The sequence below is a fragment of the Seriola aureovittata genome, chromosome 5 (assembly GCF_021018895.1).
Source record: "Seriola aureovittata isolate HTS-2021-v1 ecotype China chromosome 5, ASM2101889v1, whole genome shotgun sequence".
In the NCBI taxonomy this organism is placed as follows: domain Eukaryota; kingdom Metazoa; phylum Chordata; class Actinopteri; order Carangiformes; family Carangidae; genus Seriola; species Seriola aureovittata.
In genome coordinates this window covers 11,227,449-11,246,425 of record NC_079368.1, presented here as the reverse complement: position 1 = coordinate 11,246,425, position 18,977 = coordinate 11,227,449, and the positions used below count along the sequence as shown (strand labels likewise).

Below are 18,977 nucleotides of genomic sequence, written 5' to 3'. Positions count from 1 at the left end.
TTGAAAGCTTATGGGTTAGGCTGCCAATAACTGGCTTTCCTGATAGGAAAATATGCACTTGTTTTTGTCCCATGTGTGCAGTCAGTCACAGTCCAAGTCTTTGTGGTCATTTCAAAATAAGGAGCAGCAGTTCAGCCACTGGCATCCCTTAAAACATTTCAGATTTGTTTCATCTTAGTTCTGTGTATGTATATGGCAGCATGTATATTTGCTTCTCTTTTCTGTATTTGCACTGAAATGCGGCGCAAAGAAAAAAGAAGTGTGTGTTGTCGAATTGATGAAGATGTTTTTGTTTTTTTTTTTCTTAAGTTGCAGTGCGTTAAGCTCTCAGTTACGCTGTATATAACAATTCTCAATAGGCTGAAAGCTACAGGGACGATATAGACATAATTTTTCAGTGTAGTCATGTCCGACCTTTCAGAAGTGACTCTGATCCGCTCATCATTTGAGGAGTGGAATCTGTCATCTTTCTCTCTGAAGTACTCTTCTATACATTGCTCCTCAAAGTCGTGGACTTTCTTCAGCTCGTCCTCTGTGATGAAAAGCTCTGTGGATGAAAGAGTTTGAGTGATAATGCAACATACTCATATTTATCTGTTTGGTAGTATAATGATAGCCGAAATATACTGTATGATACTGTATATACACTCAGTCACTCACTCAGTCCATAGTCCCTCTCGTCGTCGTCATGCTTGCGCCAGCGACAGCACAGGTGCTTGAGGACCATGGTTATGTGACTGAAGATGATGAGGGGTGGAGGAAGGACTGGCCGTTCATGGAAGGTCATAATGAGCTGGTAGCGCTGGAACTTCCAAACCTGGTTGGAGATGGACTTCACCTCGAAGAATGTATTGCTGTGATAATAACAGACAGATGTGCCATACCAACCGAGGATTAACTTATTGTAGGTAAACCATACATCATGTTCTTCTCAGATAAACATATACAGATCTGATTGGTTGTTGAATTGATTTCTTCACTTAGCATGCTGCTGCACTGCAGAGCCAAGTTCAGACATGGAGTATGTGGAAATAGAAATTAAGACATTGCCCAACACAATAAATGATTGCTGTAATGCGTAATGTGATTAAACCTTCAATTTAACGATTGTTTTTTCCTTTGTGCACTTTTTGGTAATCACCCAGACAAATGTGAGGACGAGGATGATCGCCTTGCTACATGGATTATTCAGAGGCACAATAACAGATCATTAGCATGGTAATGTCTCTCTGGAAGAAGCACCATCCTGTTCTGATAATACAATTTGCAGCCAGCCTCCAATGACTGTGGCTTAACAGCAGCCCAAACAGAAACAACAATTTCACTTTCTATCTCACGCTCACTCGCTCGCACGCACGCACGCACACACACACACACACACACACAAACTGCATAAATTAGACTATGACTAACATGTCTGAGTGATACAGTTTTGGAGAGAGCGTTGGAGAACAGATATAAATCACTTCTGTCATCATGCTGCCAAAATAAGTGTCTTTCAGGTCTGTGTGCAAAGCATTACTTTCTCAAGTTTAGAAATTATTTGTGCGTTTACGTACTTGAACACAGCTATGAGAAGGTTGACCAGCAGTATGTTGGCCACCAACAGATAGCAGGCCATGATGGCTGGGACAATCCACGCACCCGTCTTACAGGGAGGCAGGGCCACCACCACCCCATCCTCCGTAGTGATGTTCTGCCCACAGGGGGCTGCACGCCGTCACAAAGTAAATACACAAACATACAAGTTAATACAAGGGTTAGGGTTAAAGTACGTCTTTAGATACAGACTTGAATCCATCAAAATAATGGTTTAGTATAAAAATTTAGGTGCATGACAAATTAGAAAAACATGCAGACATATATCATGAACAGAAGACACAGCAAGAAAAATAAAACATATAGTGAAATAAAAACTAAGCAAATTAAAAAAGACATGAAACATTCAAAGATGAACTGTAGATTGTGTGATAACAAAGAGACAAAAACAAAGGGACGAGCTGACCTGAAAATACCAAACAAAATGCATAAGTACATATTTTGCAAACAAACAAGAAGCATAATTTGTTTTTATGCTTCTTCTCTTAAAGAGGGGACTGGAAAGAGCGGACACAATAATGGTAGGGGCTCATGATCAGAAATGTGCATCTTAAAACAAAATAGACACATAAAAAAAAAAAAAAAACATTCATCATGTGTCATCACAATTTGTGCCTCCAATATATTTAAACATGTAGTCAATGTTTAAAATATATTGTCACATATGTGTGCCATAGCTTCATTCAGCAATGGTTGATTACTCTGAATCATTTGAAATGTATTCAGGATACATAGTATGTTTTTTCCATCTGTGATGGTTCAGTTGCTGTGGCTTATCTGGGGAACATTCGGGATTTGTTCTTTGTTTGTTTGCCTTTGAGATTCATTCTAGTCATGCTCCTCATTGCTTGATGTTGAATTGTTTCACACAATGCAGCCCAAAGACAGAGAACTGAAGTAATTTTTCTATTTTTTTAAATTTTTACCTTAAAAGAAATTTGGATTTAAAAACTCTGACAACTGAACCACGTGAAAAAACAGATTATAGATGATGGAAGGTGGCTGATAGACATGTTCTGCTGAGGGTGTTTGCATGTTATGTGTGTGTTTTATTCGTGCATGATATGATATTCATGTTTAAATCTGAATGCTTACTTATGCTAAATGTTGGCTATATTGGTAGAAGAATTTTGGCAATGTTGCAATTGCTCCAGTGAGAAGCATAAAGGAAGGGTGATATGGTTTATGTGACAGACGGTGTTAACATGGCAGGGTCACTTGAGAGAAAAAATGGGTAGAAGAAACATCAAGGGAATATCAAATTTTACAACTTTGATAGTTCCTCTTGCTGTTTGAACATAAATACAAAAAATAAAGACATTAGAAAACATCTGAAAAGTGCTACTGCCATGTAACAGTGCCATTTGCCAGCCAGTGCCAAAATTAGTCAGTGTAAAGTTGCCTACAGATATAGCCTCGGGTCAAGCTACTCATTTTCTCAGTCAAAGATTTGGAGAGGACCGGTGATCCCATAGAATCTGGCCTTGTTCCACTTCAGATTCTCCTGAACTGGTCTCTGGTATTTACAGAAAATGCTGCTGATAAAAAGTAGCTGACCCAAGATACCAACACGTGGGGGCAACTTTAACCTTAGAGCGTGTGGAGCCGCATGCACACTTTTGTCTCAAGTTTCCTCTAGTGCTGGGAGTGGGCATGACATGGTGGTAATGTGAGGATGATGAAGGAGAGGTGGGATAGGTAGATGTGGTTAAACTGAGGTCTGTATCTATTGATTTACTGGGATTTTGACTGTATTGGGCAATGTGGGATGGACCGTTATTACGCCAGGTTCCGTGAGTTCGAAAGTAATTTTCGACCAGCCAGAGTTTTTCATTCAGCCTGTGCTGTAACTTCCTACTATGCATATCTGAAACAAAGAATGAAAACATTATTTCAGATCTCTTCTCTTTGGGCCACTCCTCACATTCTGTACACACCCATCATATATACTACCATACAAATAGACAACAGAACAGCACACAAATACACTCTCACTCTCAGGACATTTTCTCACAGACACTGCTTGCAGTCTATTTTTAATTTATTGAGTCAAAATGTCACTCTGTCTACATGGTATAAAAAAACGTAGAGACAAAATAGGTCAAGACAAAATGACAGTAGGCATTAATGTCGTTTCGTAACAAGCTAAGTAATGGTGGTGTAAAAAGAAGATTTGTCAAGAATTTCCCTAATTCATTATCACTGTGATTGCAGATGCAATTTGCCTTGTACTAAAGTGTTTTTAATATGTGTGTTACAAGAGGACATCTTCCAGTAACCTGTAGAAAAATGACTGAAAACTAAGTTAGTAATTTCTGCACTGAGATACATGTGTATTCAGGAACTATCCTCCCCTGAATCAACAGAGATGAAGTTAAATCAATAGCTCTGAAACTCTGGCCCTGAACTTACGGTCAATCTGGTCGGCAAACACCTCTCCGTAGATCATCCAGTAAGGCATGAAGAAGATGTTCCTAGCTAGCATCCAGGATGGGTCTTCATTAGGGTTAAGGATGGCCTGACGCGCCACCCCAAAACTCATCAGCACCACCAACATGATGATCACAAAATACATCATGTCGATCATCTGACAGAGGGAGAGGGGGGTAGAGGAGGGTTGTCAAAGAGAGAAGGGAAGGGGTGAGTGGTTTAAGGAGAGAAAAAAATGAATAGCAGTTGGTAAGAATGTTTATAGAAAGAAATGATGATAGAACAAGAAGGAATGGATAAAGCGTAGAAAGCAGTAATGAGGCAAGACAGGGGAACAGGAAGGGAGTGTGCTGGAGAAGCAGTTTAAGTTTGATGATTTCTGGTCTGAAATGCATTTTTTGATTGCTATTCCTTTCTGAGTCTTGGTTGGTCAATCAAACCTCAATTCAATTTGCTCTGGAATGAAACCGAAAGTCAACATTTAAAATGCACTTAATTTAGGTTAATCCCAGATTGATTAGGGAAGTTACAGCGCTGAAGCAGGGGAAAACCCTTCCTCTGAGCTAGTTTATTTCCACTAGGCTTTGCTACACAGTGTATTTTTGGATTAAGGCTGTCATCTATTGTCTTTCTGGAAAGCTGGAACAGCCCTTTGTGTAAGAATGCAGTTTGCAAGTATGGTGACTGTATTTACAATTCAGAATTTGTTTTTCTTTATTTCTCTTCTCTAACTGCTTTGACTTAAAGTCATCTTATCTGACCAAGTCGTTGAATGCAAATCCAAATCTCTCTCTCTCGCTCTCTAACTAATTGCTGATTTTAATATCAAACAGAGTTTGACTCCAGTGGTACACAGCTCTTGTTAATGGCAGTCAAACATCAGACAGATGTTTGACTGAGTTGGGTCTTTGATCCTTTGCTAGTTTTGTCTTCATGTATTTTTCAGAGGTTCTGGTCTTGTTCTCTCTGAGATCAAACAATAAGGTTAAGAGGAATGGAGGTCAGATGGGGCCTGCACACCACATACAAATTATGCCTCTGTAATCATGGTACACAGTTAACTCCTAATCACGATTAATCAGGTTGAGTGAAGTCAGAAAGTACAAACAGTCAGATATGAATGAAGAATAGATAATGTGGAGAAAAAATGTGAGAAGTACTATAGATAGAAAATAAAAAGACAAACAAACACACACGTCACCACCCCTGCCTCCTCTCACCATCTTGCCAATCATCATCACATAAGGACCCAGGTACTTGTTGACTCCAAAGATGTCGAGCAGCCGGATGTACCAATAGATAATGTTAACGCAATAGATGACCCGCCCGTAGCTCATGAGAGGCGGCTCCTGGAGACGCAGAACCATGCCGACCGAGAATATGAGGATGGCCATAAGGTCTGTGATGTTCCAGTACTCCTGAAGCCACACCTTCACCTTCTGTAATAACTTCCCCGGCTCTGACATCAGGATCTGGAGGAGGTTTAGAGAGAAATTAGTAGAGAAAGGAAAACAAGAGATGGATGCTGAAATGCAGGTGATGGAACGAAGTATTCATTGAATGGAAAAACTGAAAAGTGATTGAAATAGAATAGAAAAATAGAAATTACGTACAGACATTATATCACGACCACCATAAGAGGGCAGTATGAGTTCACCAATGAGAGAATGTAGTCAGATGTGACACAATGATTAATGCATTTCATACACTTACAGTATAAACACAGCCACAGAGTGAGACTGAGCCAGACACACACCTCTATTTTCTATTTACTTTTTCTCTCTGTTTTCCCATCTCTATTTATTGCCATATCCACAACCCTCCCCCTTCCATTCTCTTTCCCTTTGACCTTCTCTACTGCTCCTACAGAAGCCCTGAAAGGCAAGTGAGAAAAATTAATTCTGGTGATCTATTTTCATCACAAGAGAAAAAAAAAATGTCTTGCCAGGATAATCTTTCTAAAGTGTCTTAATTTTTTATAAATCTGTGAAACAAGTGGAAAAAACTTTTGCCATGCTAAAGTAAAGTTCTACCAGGATTATTTTTGTAACTTCCTTTTTTGTCATTCATAAAAAAAGGTGAAAAAAAGTTTTACCAGGTGGTAGAAAACAGTTTTGCCAGGTGCATTCTCTATTTTTGTTTTTATCTGTGGCAACAGATGAAAAGATTTTGGCAGGTGAATTCTTTTGTTTTTTTTGTCAAAAGTGTTGCTGTTGTAATATCCAGCCACAAGAGGTTGAAGTGCACCACTACCCCAGTCTAAATAGGACTAAAAGCATATATATGTGTACATGTATATGTGTTGTGTGTTAGCACATTCTGTAACATTACTGCCATGTCTTTCTTTTGGCTAGAAATGTATATTAATTACTGCTAATCTTCCATTAGCGTTAGTGATGCTGCTGTTAGCTGTTAGCCCACTATCCTGGCAAAACCTGTTTTTTCCATCTGTTCTTAAGTCATAAACACAGGAGAGATCAGACTCAGATTTAGATCAGACTTAGAAAATGAAAGGGCTTCCACCTCAATGATCCAATCACTGTTATCCCCATTTACTTTGAGCTGTTTGATGATATGGACATGATGCTTAGCCTCTGCCCTCCGGGCAGGTAGGCAACATTATGGTGACAAGCCTCCGGTCTTCAGTTCAGTGGTGTAGAAATTATTATTGAATGCTCAATACAGTTCTACATTCACTGTGCACATTTGCATGCAGCCACTGCAAGGATCGAGTGTACCTCTCTCATCTTCTCGATGCCATTGGTGAAGATATAAGCGATGACGATCCACTCCTGAGGAGAAGGCCACAGGTCCATCTTGACCAGGACAATGTAGTTGAACAACATCAGGTAGCCAACGTATGCCATCTACATAAAACACAATGGTGTGGGAAATCAGCAGGGACACATTGATGGTTATGCGCTTGTGTTAGTGTGTGTGTGTTTGTACACTTTTCCCACATTAGCAAACTGTACATCAATAAAGTTCAATTCTCTCTCTGCAAACAAACGGGCTCGAAGGCGAATGTGAAAAGGGTTTTTGTGTGTAACTGCTCAAATTAAACGCTTATTTAATGAATGGCTGACCCTCATTACACCTCCCTTTAATGCAGTTTTTGAGATCTGATAATAGAGATTTGATGTCAAGGCACTGATTGCTGTGCCGCCACACTTGGCCTGAAAATGTCCATTACTTGTCTCCTGTGGCTGTAACTATTTAAATCCATGTCAGCTGTCCACTTTAATTTTTCCTAAACATAGATAGATAGATAGATAGATAGATAGACAGATAGACAGATAGAAAGATAGATAGATAGATATATAAATAGATAGATAGATAGATAGATAGATAGATAGATAGATAGATAGATAGATAGATAGATAGTTGGGCGTATTAATTCCCACAGCAAAAGCCAACTGTCATAGCAGCCAGATGCATTAGAGTACATATATCAACTGGTACATGAAGACAGCAGCTAAGATGAATAAGCAGAAAGATTAATGAATGGATAAGTGGGAACATTGACTGATAGTCCGGTTATGAATAATGTACAGATGAAGCCATAAAGTGCTGAAGATTAATAACATCCAGATACAGTCAATATTGTAGTTAGCACAGTGTGAAGTTATTAGAATAATAAATTAAAAGGTAAGTCAAGTGATCAGATAAAGTGGTAAGAATATATAATAAAGACAAGTTTAGTCCACAAGCAGCTCACTGTCAGCGGGCCTGGCAAAAGCAGATGAACTGTAGAGCTATGTGTGTGCTGTGGCTCATTACAATCCACACTAGATCAAATTTGGATCACAATGCAAGCCTAACCATCTAAAGATTAGTCCCCAGAAGGCTTGACACATATGCATATAAAACCCATTTTTACATCTCTTTCTCATACATGGGTTCTGTCATTACTGGATTTCAATCAGATTGATGACACTTTTGATGACCTTTAATGGTTTCTAGGGATTTGTGATTCAGTAGGACTGTTTAAATTATATGAATATATTTGAATTGATTTGGACAGCTAGGGTTAACCGGTTAGCTGTTAAAAGCTTTCACATATTTAAATAGCATATTTAAGTAATACAAAATGTAGACTTGTGACTTTCTTCCAGTTTTAAATTAAGCATTCCACTGAAGTAAGCAGGTAAAGTGATTTTAATAATGTGTGACCAGGACTGTTTTCATTCAGTCGCACATGCACAGTTGGTTTGTGTGATGCCTTTATAAACAGTGCAGTGCTTTACAGCGGGTGACGAGTATGAATACAAATCCAGTAACGAGGTAAAGACCACATTTTGACCCCGAGAAAACCCAGCATCTGTTCCACAAGAGCACTAATGAAATTCACAGTAGAATTTTTTCTTGAACCTGAAGGCCAGAAAGGAGAGGTGGGGGGAGAAGAGGAGGGGAGTAAATAGCCAGAGAAGAGAAAATGGGATGAAACAAAAGGCAGTCAGAGTATTTTCTCAGAATAAATAAACAGTGAAATCCCTGTGATTACTGGGAAAGTAAAGTGAAAAAGCCAAAGAACAAAAGACCAACTTATATCAAGCATTTGATGAGCAAGTCAGAGGTTTCAGTGTGTGTTAACACGGTCAATACAAAACCTCCCTCTGACTCACTTCTCCTCCTCACTCCCCTGTTCCTGCTTCCATCGGTCTGCCCATCTCATCCACACTAAACTTTCCCACCCTACTAAAGCTGGGTAATGACAGGGTGCAACAGGTTAATGGCGATGGAAGCACTGTGGAAGTAAAAGCTTATGACAGGAAACCAGCAACTGGTGCTGTTGCAGAGATACAGTAAGCACTGACAGTGCCAACAGGAAGCTGCGTAGGTAATGCTGCTGAAGCCGACACTGACCGTATGGAACCAGAACTTCACAATCGGAGCGTTGTAGAACTCATATATCTTGCGTCCCATGGGGATGAGGCGGTGGCGGTTCTGTACCTCCTCAACATCCTTCTTTCTGGATGTCTCCGTGGTTACCTTACCCAGCATTGCCTGGGCGAATGCAAACCCCAAGTAGAGCGAGGGAGGACGGAGTGAAAGATGTGAGGGATAAAGGGATGGAGAGTGTGGGAAGAGGGAAGCGTGATGGATTGGAAAGACAGAGCAGGAAGAGTTTGGGGAGGAAATCCAGGGGGTACATGAGGATGATCATGAGGACAAGTATGTGGAAGGGAGGAGGTGGGATGCGAGGAACCAAAGAACAAAGAAAAACGGAGAAAAAGGGAGAACGGGGAGAGGTGTTACATTATGGGCTACAACAAAGTTTTAATATCATAATCAAAGAAGCAAGCACAGGCAATGTCATCATTCCAAAATGTGAAATGTGTGTTTGAGGTGGAGTGTTGGGTGAAGGCTGGTAACACAGTATGACGCAGACACAGACACTCATGGATTGTGTCTCAGACAACAATTAAGAGATAGAAGAGGGACAAAGATAATGACAGAAAGACGACAGAAAAGGGAAAGGGAAAAGATCGGACATAGATATCTCATTTCAATCTGTGACACATTTCCTTATCCATGAGAGAGGGTTTGGAGCCCACTGTTTTTATGGGTCATGGTCTTAATGTCAAAACAACACCAGACCTCTGAGGGAGTTAATTCATGGAATTGTATTGTATGTCAACAAGTATAGTCAACCTGGGCAAAGATAACATTTTGGAAAGTCTGTCCAAATATTTGAAATATGCCATGAGATGCTGGTTTAAGTTCCCAGGTGGTTAAACAGGTACAATAGTGATAAAACCATTGCTAAAAAATCAGCAAGAAATCAAAGAGGAAATCACTATCAGTCAGGAATAAAGGGATTTCTATTTTTTTCTGAATATATGAAACATATACAGCCAAAGTTTTCTCCAAGGCACACAGAGACAGGGCCTTCAAGGTGAACAGATTCAGATGCCAGTGTGTAAATCACACCATGCCTTTACTGCACTGAACATGCACATTATCCGATCAGCGAGTGGACACAAGCTATCACACATTCATCACAGTGTGGTTTATCTAAAGCATCTGAGGATAGGACAATACAATCTCCCTCTGTGGTGTAGCAGTCTGTGTATCTGTATGAATCTTTATGTGATTCATAAGTATCTGAAGGTGCATTTGTACAGTCAGAAGCCAGAGCAACAGGAAGGGCTCATTCAAATGCATCCTCTGGCAGCAGGATTCTTTGTTTACCACCACACTGCCTCAAGGACTGCATGTGCAAAATGACCCGCTTTGTGAATCTTTGCGCTGGCTTGCTGGCTGTGCTCAATGCAGATGGAGAGTATGTACAGTGGTGCTGAAAGGCGTTCAACTTCAGTTCAATCACTCAATGGGGCAACCTCAGATCCAGTTTGTGCATTAAATTGCTTTTCAAATTCCAGGCTTGATTTGAACACACAAACTGGATCTTGGTATCATCTCCAGAATTGATTGGATTGAAATGGAACGAGTCCTAATCCTGCTGTACATCCATGTCTATGCAGATGGACCAACTCTTCCACTGTGAGCCGGGAGAAGGTGCTCAGACTCTGCATGATTTAAGCTCTGCAGCAGCAGGCGGACATGGTTATATAATGCAAAAGCCTGGGCCTCCCATGCTCAGCAGCCGACATGCTGAGTGGTATGCTGCAGCAAGCCATCACTGATGGGAGAGAGTGAGGGGCAGCAATCGGCTAGCATACAGTACTGTACCTCGATCAGATCTGAGCTTGGAGAAAGAAGGAGAAAAAGAAAGAGAACTAGAGAGAAGGGAAGAGCTATAGAACAACAGATCGAAAGCAAAATAAATAATAATAAAAAAAAAAACAAGCAAAGAGAGAGCTGGGTAGAGAACAAGAGGGACAAAAGGAAAGGCAGAGAAATAGAGAAGGAGATAGATAGAAGAAGAAACATACAGGAGGGAACCCACAAGCGGCGACAGACTGAGACGCTACAACTCCACGACCATGTCTTTGCTGAGACGACGAGAAACAGGAAATGGCCGATTTGGCTGGGAGGGTCCAGTTGGCCAGAATAGAGAAACGAATATGTGTGTTGGTTTGCGTGTTTGGGTGTGTGTGTGTGTGTGTATGTCACTCATATCTTTGTGCATATCATCATCTCACTGTGGACAGCAACAACATTTTATAAAACTGGTCCACAAGTGATGACTAAAAGTACACAGACTCTAGTCAGTGTGGTCAGTGATCAGTTTTATGATCTGAACAGAGTGTGTGTGTGCTTATTGTCTAAAGTTTGAATGTGTATAGATTCTGAGATGCGGGGCTGAGGTGGGTTCTCTCACCACGGAGTTGTACTGCGCCTCACAGTAAGATCTTACTGTGAACTCCATGTCTTCATCCTCCTTCTCCTTGACTGGTTTCTCAGGCTCCTCCTCCTCTTTCTCCTGCAGGTAGGCCTCCTGATCCTGGGGCATGTAAGACATCTCATCCTTGTTCTTGAACTCCAGACTCAGGATAGACGGTGGCAGAAGCAGCCCTAAGATTACCTGGTTGATGAGGGAAAAAGGAAGTGGAGCATGAGGGGAAAAAAAAGATACGTATAAATAAATAATAATAAATTGATAAATGCAGAAATAAATAATTAAATACATAAATCCATCCATATGTTAATTAGGTAGGAGGTCCTACCTCAGTCTAAAGCTGGAGCGATGTGATCTATTGGATGGGTCCACTACTAGATTTAGTGACTTTTCAGACCTCTTTAGCACTGTTTTTTTTTTTTCCCCCAAATAGCACCTAGTAACAAATCTTTTTGGGCAAACCTTTGCTACTTTCCAAAAAGGACAGTTGCCAGCCCACTGCAAGAAGCACTTTCTGCATCTACTCTGCTGAGTGAATAGCAGAGAGGCAGAGCAGCACATTCAGTCCGCATGGCTGAATGTGCCATCACTGAGTGATCACTTTACAAGTAAATATAGCCAAAATCACAGCACAGTTGTCTTTAACTTATATGTTTGGTGATTTTGTCAGACAACATCGTGGTTACATTTTTCTGGTTGAGGCAGAACTCACATCCATCGCCTTACCTGTCTCAGGGTGGGCGACACTCAGGGTGTCGGGGTTTCTTCCTATCAAAAGGGAGTGTCTTCTCTCCACTGTCACCAAGTGCTGCTAGTAGAGGGAACTGTCTGGTTTGTCTCTATAATATTGTAAAGTTACTCTGTAAAGTGCTTTGAGGTAATGAGTTTAGCTAAGCGGCTAATAGCGAGCTGAAGGCAAGGCTCCCGTGTGTCAGTAAAGTCAAGGCAGTAGTAGTAGATCCATCCATTCAGTCACACCACTATAACAATCCAGCTTTAGACTGAGGTGGGACCGCCAACCTAATTAACATACGGACACATATATAAATAAATAAATGTAGAAATGCAAAAAATAAATAAATGTAAAAATATAGAAATAGAATTTTGTTTTATGTTTTTATTTATCTATTCATTTAATTATTTATTTATTTATGCATTTATTTATTTATACTTATGTCAATTGTCCCTCATAGTGGAGGTGCAGGAGGAGGAAAATTAGGGAGAAGAGCCGGAAGAGACAAACCACAGATGTGATAAAGATGTTCATGAGCAGCGCTACAGAAATTAGGACACAGAGAGTCTGGAACAAACCAGCCTTCACAATCGGCCAGTGACATGCACACGTGAAACACACATAATATAAATTTACCCTTGTGAGCACCTCCCATTCATGTCCAGCCTGTGCACGCCTGAATGACAAAGCTTTGGTATTTACAACAGCTCAGGCGCGGGTTTTCATCAATTACAAAACCATTAGTCCAGACAGGCAGGCAAGGCTTCTGTGCTGCCACAATGGATGTGAAGGACACACACCCGCAGCAGATAAAGGAGGCAGGAGTGCTGTAAACACTTCAGATACATAATAGTCAAACAAGAAAAGAAAGAGCAAGGCTGTTACCACAGTGGGAAGGTGAAGAAAAAGGAAAGAGAGGAAGATGGAGACCAGTGTAATTGAGTGTCTTCTTATCTCTGGAAGCAGCTCCCTTTAACTCATTTCAGAGTGAAACTTTCATTGCACTGACGACTGGCTCAAAGTGAAGCGAAATTAAATCAATTCAAATTGAATTCACATTCATTTGTGATGAGCTGAAGTATGACAAATGGGAAAAAATAATAATAATGTTATAATTTAATAACAAAGGTGTCAGTTAAGACAGTTACATGAGTTTCCTAGATGACTGAATATATGAAAAGAATAGTTTTAGAGTGAAGGAACTGGGTTAGTGACCAGTGAGAAAACCAATTACACAGCGCAGAAAGCAATGCTTCAGCTTCTTCATCAGTCATCTTGAGAGGTCGGAGGTAAAGATGTCAATAGTTGGACTTACTGATATGCAAAGAAATCAATGTACTCGCCCTCGCAATTTATAGTCATCTGTAGCCTCCAGTAAAGATGTTCTCACAAGCGGCGAGTGTTGGAGGGTTGAAGCTGACTCTCCTCTCAACTATAGTGACTCAAAAATGTGCACACACATTATTTTGACAACATTTTGACAATGTTATTTGCTGTATATCATGAACTCCTCGGGCCACTGAATCTTGTTTGTTGCACACATGGTTTCCTTTCTGTCTTACTTCTGGCTTAGCAACACTCTCTCTCCCTCCCTCCTGCAAAGGGCAAACCTCACTTAAAGCACTTACAGTCTGCCCCGGCTCCAAGAAGCTAGCCAGTCAGACCCATCATCCTGCCTCGCCATGTGTGTGAATATGTCTGAACCCAGCCGTCCCTATAGCAACTCCCAGGGCAACTCTTCATTATAAATAACCCTAACCTCGTTGATCTGAGCGGCGGCCTCCTATCGCCATACCACCAGACGTCTGGAAAACCCATGTGTGCCAAAATTGCTCAAAACTCAAACAGCAGTCTTAACTGAAACCTCTCCGCTTGACTCAAAAGGATGTTCACCACATGAGCCTCAGTGAATAATATGTGGAGCACAACTTCAAGGTTTTTTAGTCATTAAGGGGTGTTCCTTCTGTCTCCTCTGGCTTGAGAGAAGGCTTTGTAGGCTTATACAAATGAAGTTGTGGAGGAAGTTCAAGAGACCACCTCGACAACCTCGCCCAGACGTTCATTACACCACACTAATATTTCTCTAAACTATTATTGTCCAACAAACCTCTTTGCTCTGGCTGCTCCTCCTCCCCACCATCACACAGAACTCGACTGGCTGACCTTCAAGTATCACAGTCTGTCTTTAAGTACATCATTTCACCTACATAAACCCACCATTATCAACATGTTATCAACAAATATTACTCTGTATAGTCATGCTGGTCTTGAACTGTAGTGTGCATACATGTAATTGTTTTGTAAATAAACAGAGTCATTCCATCCATCGGGATGCGGATGTGTTGAGGCCTTGGCTTCCACAAATGGTAAGATAAAGTATTTTAACCGTGAGTGGTGACCTGTCTACTTTTCACAGTCCAGTGCACACGCTCCACATCATTGGGAATGAGTCATCATGGCCACACCACAGTTATACCCAGCCCTACTAGTGTGCTCCCTCCTTTAGCTTCCTTAATTGTTAGAACATTGTTTTAATAAAAGCTCCTTTTTTCACATGTACAGTTTTGGTCATATGGATTTTGTCAAGATAAATAGGCAAACCACTGTACAGTAGAGGGGTGATTTGAACAGAAGGACATCCCTCAGTACTGGGCTGGTTTCAGGACTGGTGGTGCATGAGATTCAACAGGGACGTGGCTATTGTACTGTATATCTTTAAGTTCACTGCACATCATTGTACATTATTTGTAATTGGAACTTCACTGAGGAATTGTGATCAAAATATGCATACCTGCATTTTATACTGCAATCTCTTGCTACTTATCTGCCAACATACATACTGATACTGTATATGTAATGATATATTTGTAATAAGCTAAGGCTTTGTGGCCTCTGCTGCTAGTACAGGTATACTGTACATATATGTACGTATTCCTACATTTCCAGACATGTGGAATGTACAATTACGCTCCACTTTTCTTTAAGTCACTCAGCAGATCTGCAGGAGTGATTTGGGCCACCTCTAAAATAGTTTCTTAAGCAGGTGAGAACGTTTCTCATTATTTTTCCTGCCCAACTTTTCACCAGTAGTCAGAGCATTTCAGTACAACCCTGCCTCCTGACATTTCATGTAATGTAACTATCCACTACCCACAGGTAATGTCAAACATCTGGCCCACTTCTGTTACCTTCAGGCCGGAGTTCTTGCGCATGCGCAGGCGTCCCATCCACATGTCGGTCAGTAGCATCTGACTGCAGGTGTGAGCGATGAAATCTCTGTGTTTGGCTGCTACCGCCAACTGCAGGCAGGTGGCGTTGCTCCAGTTCTTCAGCTCATATGTCAGCAGCTTCATGGCCATCTGCTCATCCTGTTTATAGGACTGGTCTAAGAGTTCCACTGCCAGCTGGCCAAACTCTCTGGGAGATTATAGGCAGGACATATACAGGCACACAGAGACATGAACAGAGACTGTAACACACTTTGTCTAAACATGTGAAAATGTAACCGAACTGGTCAAGGAATCACAGACCATCTGTCCAAATTCTGGAGAGATTAGATTTGCATACAAACATTTGAACACACACACACACACACAAACTTTTGCATATCAACACACAAGCCCATTCAAGGCCTTATATGATGAGCATATCTTATATCTTTAGTGTTGCACACACATGCACCCAGCAAAGAACGCCCAAATTCTCACTGGTAATTATATCTCTATCTTTTCCAAGTGTAACAGGTAGTGGGAGATCCCTTCCAGGTCACCATGGGGTTTAGTCACGCCCACTTCCTGGTTTTAATTGTTTGGGGAAGGCTATATATTCACCTTGATGCTGCTCTCCCGCTCTCTCTGCTGTCTGGTGAGCTTGTGGTGTGCTGTCTTTGCTCTGCCTGTTTTGTTGGTTTAGTTATTGTGTTTTGGTCCGTTTAGTTGTTTCATTGTTTGCACACTGTTGTCCCTGGTATTGGTTTGGTTATTTCCCCCAAGAATTTGTACCTGTCTCAAGTTCTAATACCTGTTCCTTTTGTTTGTTTCTATACAGTGCTGTAGGTGCAGTAGCGAGCGTGGCCGGCCCGACGGTGGAGGGTTTGGTGGTAGAGTTCCTCACCTGTGCTTTGTCACCCCCCATATTAGTGTGTTTGGTAAATTTTGCACTTCCTTCACTATTTATTTGCATCCCCTTTGTTGATTTGCTGTGTGAGTGTGTAGGGCACCGGAGTGTGGTGAGGTGCTCTATCCCAGTTTAAATTTTCTCCCTTCCCTGTCTGCGGCCACATCTGCTAATCCTACGGCTCCTTTTCTTTTTTTGTGTTCCCGTTATTCATTTATATATGAGACAAATTGGAACTTGAGGCACTTATGTTTTCTATTGTTGTTTTTCTTTTCTCTTAACTTAATAAACTTAATAAATTGTTGTTGGTTTTTATATATTGATCTTTTAAATAAATTTGTAATCTTGGGGGAAATCCTTGTCTCACTTTTGTCACCTGTATCAGTAAGGTTTCCGTGGATTAACTGTTTTACTGAGGTATTAAAGGGGGTCAGTAGTACCCGAATGTTTCAGTTAAATCCGGGCCTTTCCATGGCCCGTCCACACAAGGTGAAGGGGTTTTGAATGCTTTAGTTTATAATGTATGTTTAAAGTATGATGAAAAAAAAATGTTCTGAACATTTGGGCTAATCTCAAATATTTGTTTGTGAATGAGGCAGAAATATGAGAATAATGTGGAAACATAGGAATATAACATAGCACACATATCCATAAACAAAACCTTGCACTATCAAATATGTAAATCGAAACATAAAGCACCACCCAGTGTGTCGGAATATGAATATGATAATAACATAAATCAAGACTCAGAAATCAAGTTTCACCCTAATTTCTCCCTCTGACAAAACACGCTTCCACACACACACACACACACACACCACACACACACACACACACACACACAACACACACACACACACACACACACACACACACACACACACACACACACACACACACACACACACACACACACACACACACACACACAAACACAAACTTCACCCTACACTGTAATGCAATCAGTCCTGTGCAGTTTAATGTGTATAACAAGGCACTAACTATACTGGGGGTTTGGAGGACTTGTGTTGTTATAGGTTGTTATAGATACTCAGCACATGGCACAGTTCAGCAGCATTGCATGAATGGATGGATGAGTTGAACTAATACAGGAACTAATACACACAGTGGGGTCTGAGACCACCAAGGCTGTATCAGACTTTTGGACTTCACTGTACAAAGGGTGAATATTTCAACAGTATTTGTTTATCTTGTTTACAAGCGCCTTAAAATGTACAAACTCCCTACAGAATATAAGCTTTACTGTAGGTACTGCCATACATGATAAATAACACTAGTTCACACAAAGATCCCTTGAGTTTATACAAACACACACACACACACTAACACACACACAAAGACATTCACAAACACCGCAACCACAAATTATGTGAAGATAACATGAAGATATAAAAATGTATGTAGTTAAATGAGCTCTTCGAAGGAAGCCAGCCAAATTCTCTGTGGAAAGTAAACTCAACATATGCCAGCTCTGAGGCTGTCCTTTGAAACTGTGTGTGTGTGTATGTGTGAGTGTGTGTGTGTGTATGAATGCTGGGGGAGAGGTTTTTCCTGGTGTTGCTGTGCTTCATTTGTAGTAACTGAAAATTTTTCCCCTAATTAATGGTTATTTCCGTAGCCAGCATTTTCATCTCTAGGTGATTACCTTCATCTCATATGATATCCTTAACTAACGATGATGCATGTTATTAGATTTCTGTATGTATGTCACTTACGTCCTGTGGGAGCCTGTAGTCGTTCGAAACAGGTCAGCTTTTACAGGGAACAAGACATGCTAGTGTGTTTGTATGTGTGCATCTACCTTTGTGCTTGAGTTTGGTGGTAAACCTTAATCATTTAACACAGGAATAATTCCATGAAATAAGCCCTGCTTGGGACACTCGCACTATATTGGAATAGCATGTTAAAAACCACACAAGCAGAGATGGCAGTATCTGTCTGTGTCACTCACCTGGAGTTGTGGTTTAGTTCCTGGGAGATGTCATCCACCATGTCATTCTCTGAGGCTTCGTGTGCCATGGCCTTACAAAGCTTACAGGCTACCAAGGCCTTGGCCATGGCCTCTTCGCCATGCTGCCAAAAGAACAATGCCATCTTCTGACGTTTCATAAGCACAGCCCACACCATCAGCTCATGGAAGGGGAAAGGGAAATGGTTGATTTCTGGGTCGTCCAAATCGATGTCCACCTCTTCCTCTCGTTTGCGTGTAGTCTTCTGGCGGCCTCTGCGAATTGGCATGTCGTCCTGGAGGAGATCCGTAACAAGTGAGTGGGGTGGAAAGACAAAGGCATCAATGAAGAGATTGTTCAGGTGATTTTTCGGGGATGATATTCATGGCCATGATTTCAGTAGAACAGGATGGCATTAGAGTGTTTTAGGTTGATCCTGAGCTGGTCATGGATGTACTGTATGAGGTCAATGCTTGGGTTCTAAATGGTGATTACAAGTGGCACCCAAGAAAACTGGATTGTACTCATGACAATCACCCAGTGCATGTAGGGTTTTCATTGTATTTTTATAAAAGGTGTTCACCTTCCACATGCAGTGGGAAAGTCAGACAGGTGGAGGCACAAAGTCTTACACACAAAGTCTCATGTAGCATATGTATTTTTGAACACACTTTCCCTTTACTTATGAGTAACAAGACACCACTAGAGGTGAAGCAGTCAGTGTCTCCAGGTTTGCTCACTGTCTCAGGAGAAATTGACTCTGCCAGTTAGTGCTGAAATGGCATGTCAGCAGGGCTGCATTGATCTCCAATAATTTCACATT

At 41.0% G+C, this 18,977-nt stretch overlaps 1 protein-coding gene across 19 annotated transcripts in view; it reads right to left on the bottom strand.

Moving 5' to 3' along the window:
* The window catches only part of trpm3 (transient receptor potential cation channel, subfamily M, member 3), a 138,318-nt gene that overhangs the window by 6,677 nt on the left and 112,664 nt on the right, over positions 1-18,977 (bottom strand). For 8 of the 19 annotated variants that reach the window (XM_056375831.1, XM_056375835.1, XM_056375837.1 and 5 more), the window contains 10 exons: positions 18,157-18,449; positions 15,257-15,485; positions 11,354-11,521; positions 8,896-9,036; positions 6,768-6,896; positions 5,250-5,501; positions 4,012-4,186; positions 1,560-1,710; positions 661-854; positions 415-547 (listed from right to left, as the gene is read on the bottom strand). In XM_056375831.1, coding sequence (XP_056231806.1) covers positions 415-547; positions 661-854; positions 1,560-1,710; positions 4,012-4,186; positions 5,250-5,501; positions 6,768-6,896; positions 8,896-9,036; positions 11,354-11,521; positions 15,257-15,485; positions 18,157-18,449 — 1,865 coding nt within the window. Of the gene's footprint in view, positions 1-414; positions 548-660; positions 855-1,559; positions 1,711-3,337; positions 3,467-4,011; positions 4,187-5,249; positions 5,502-6,767; positions 6,897-8,895; positions 9,037-11,317; positions 11,522-15,256; positions 15,486-18,156; positions 18,450-18,977 lie in introns of all 19 variants that reach the window. The other 11 variants (XM_056375822.1, XM_056375821.1, XM_056375832.1 and 8 more) reach the window with 3 other exon arrangements.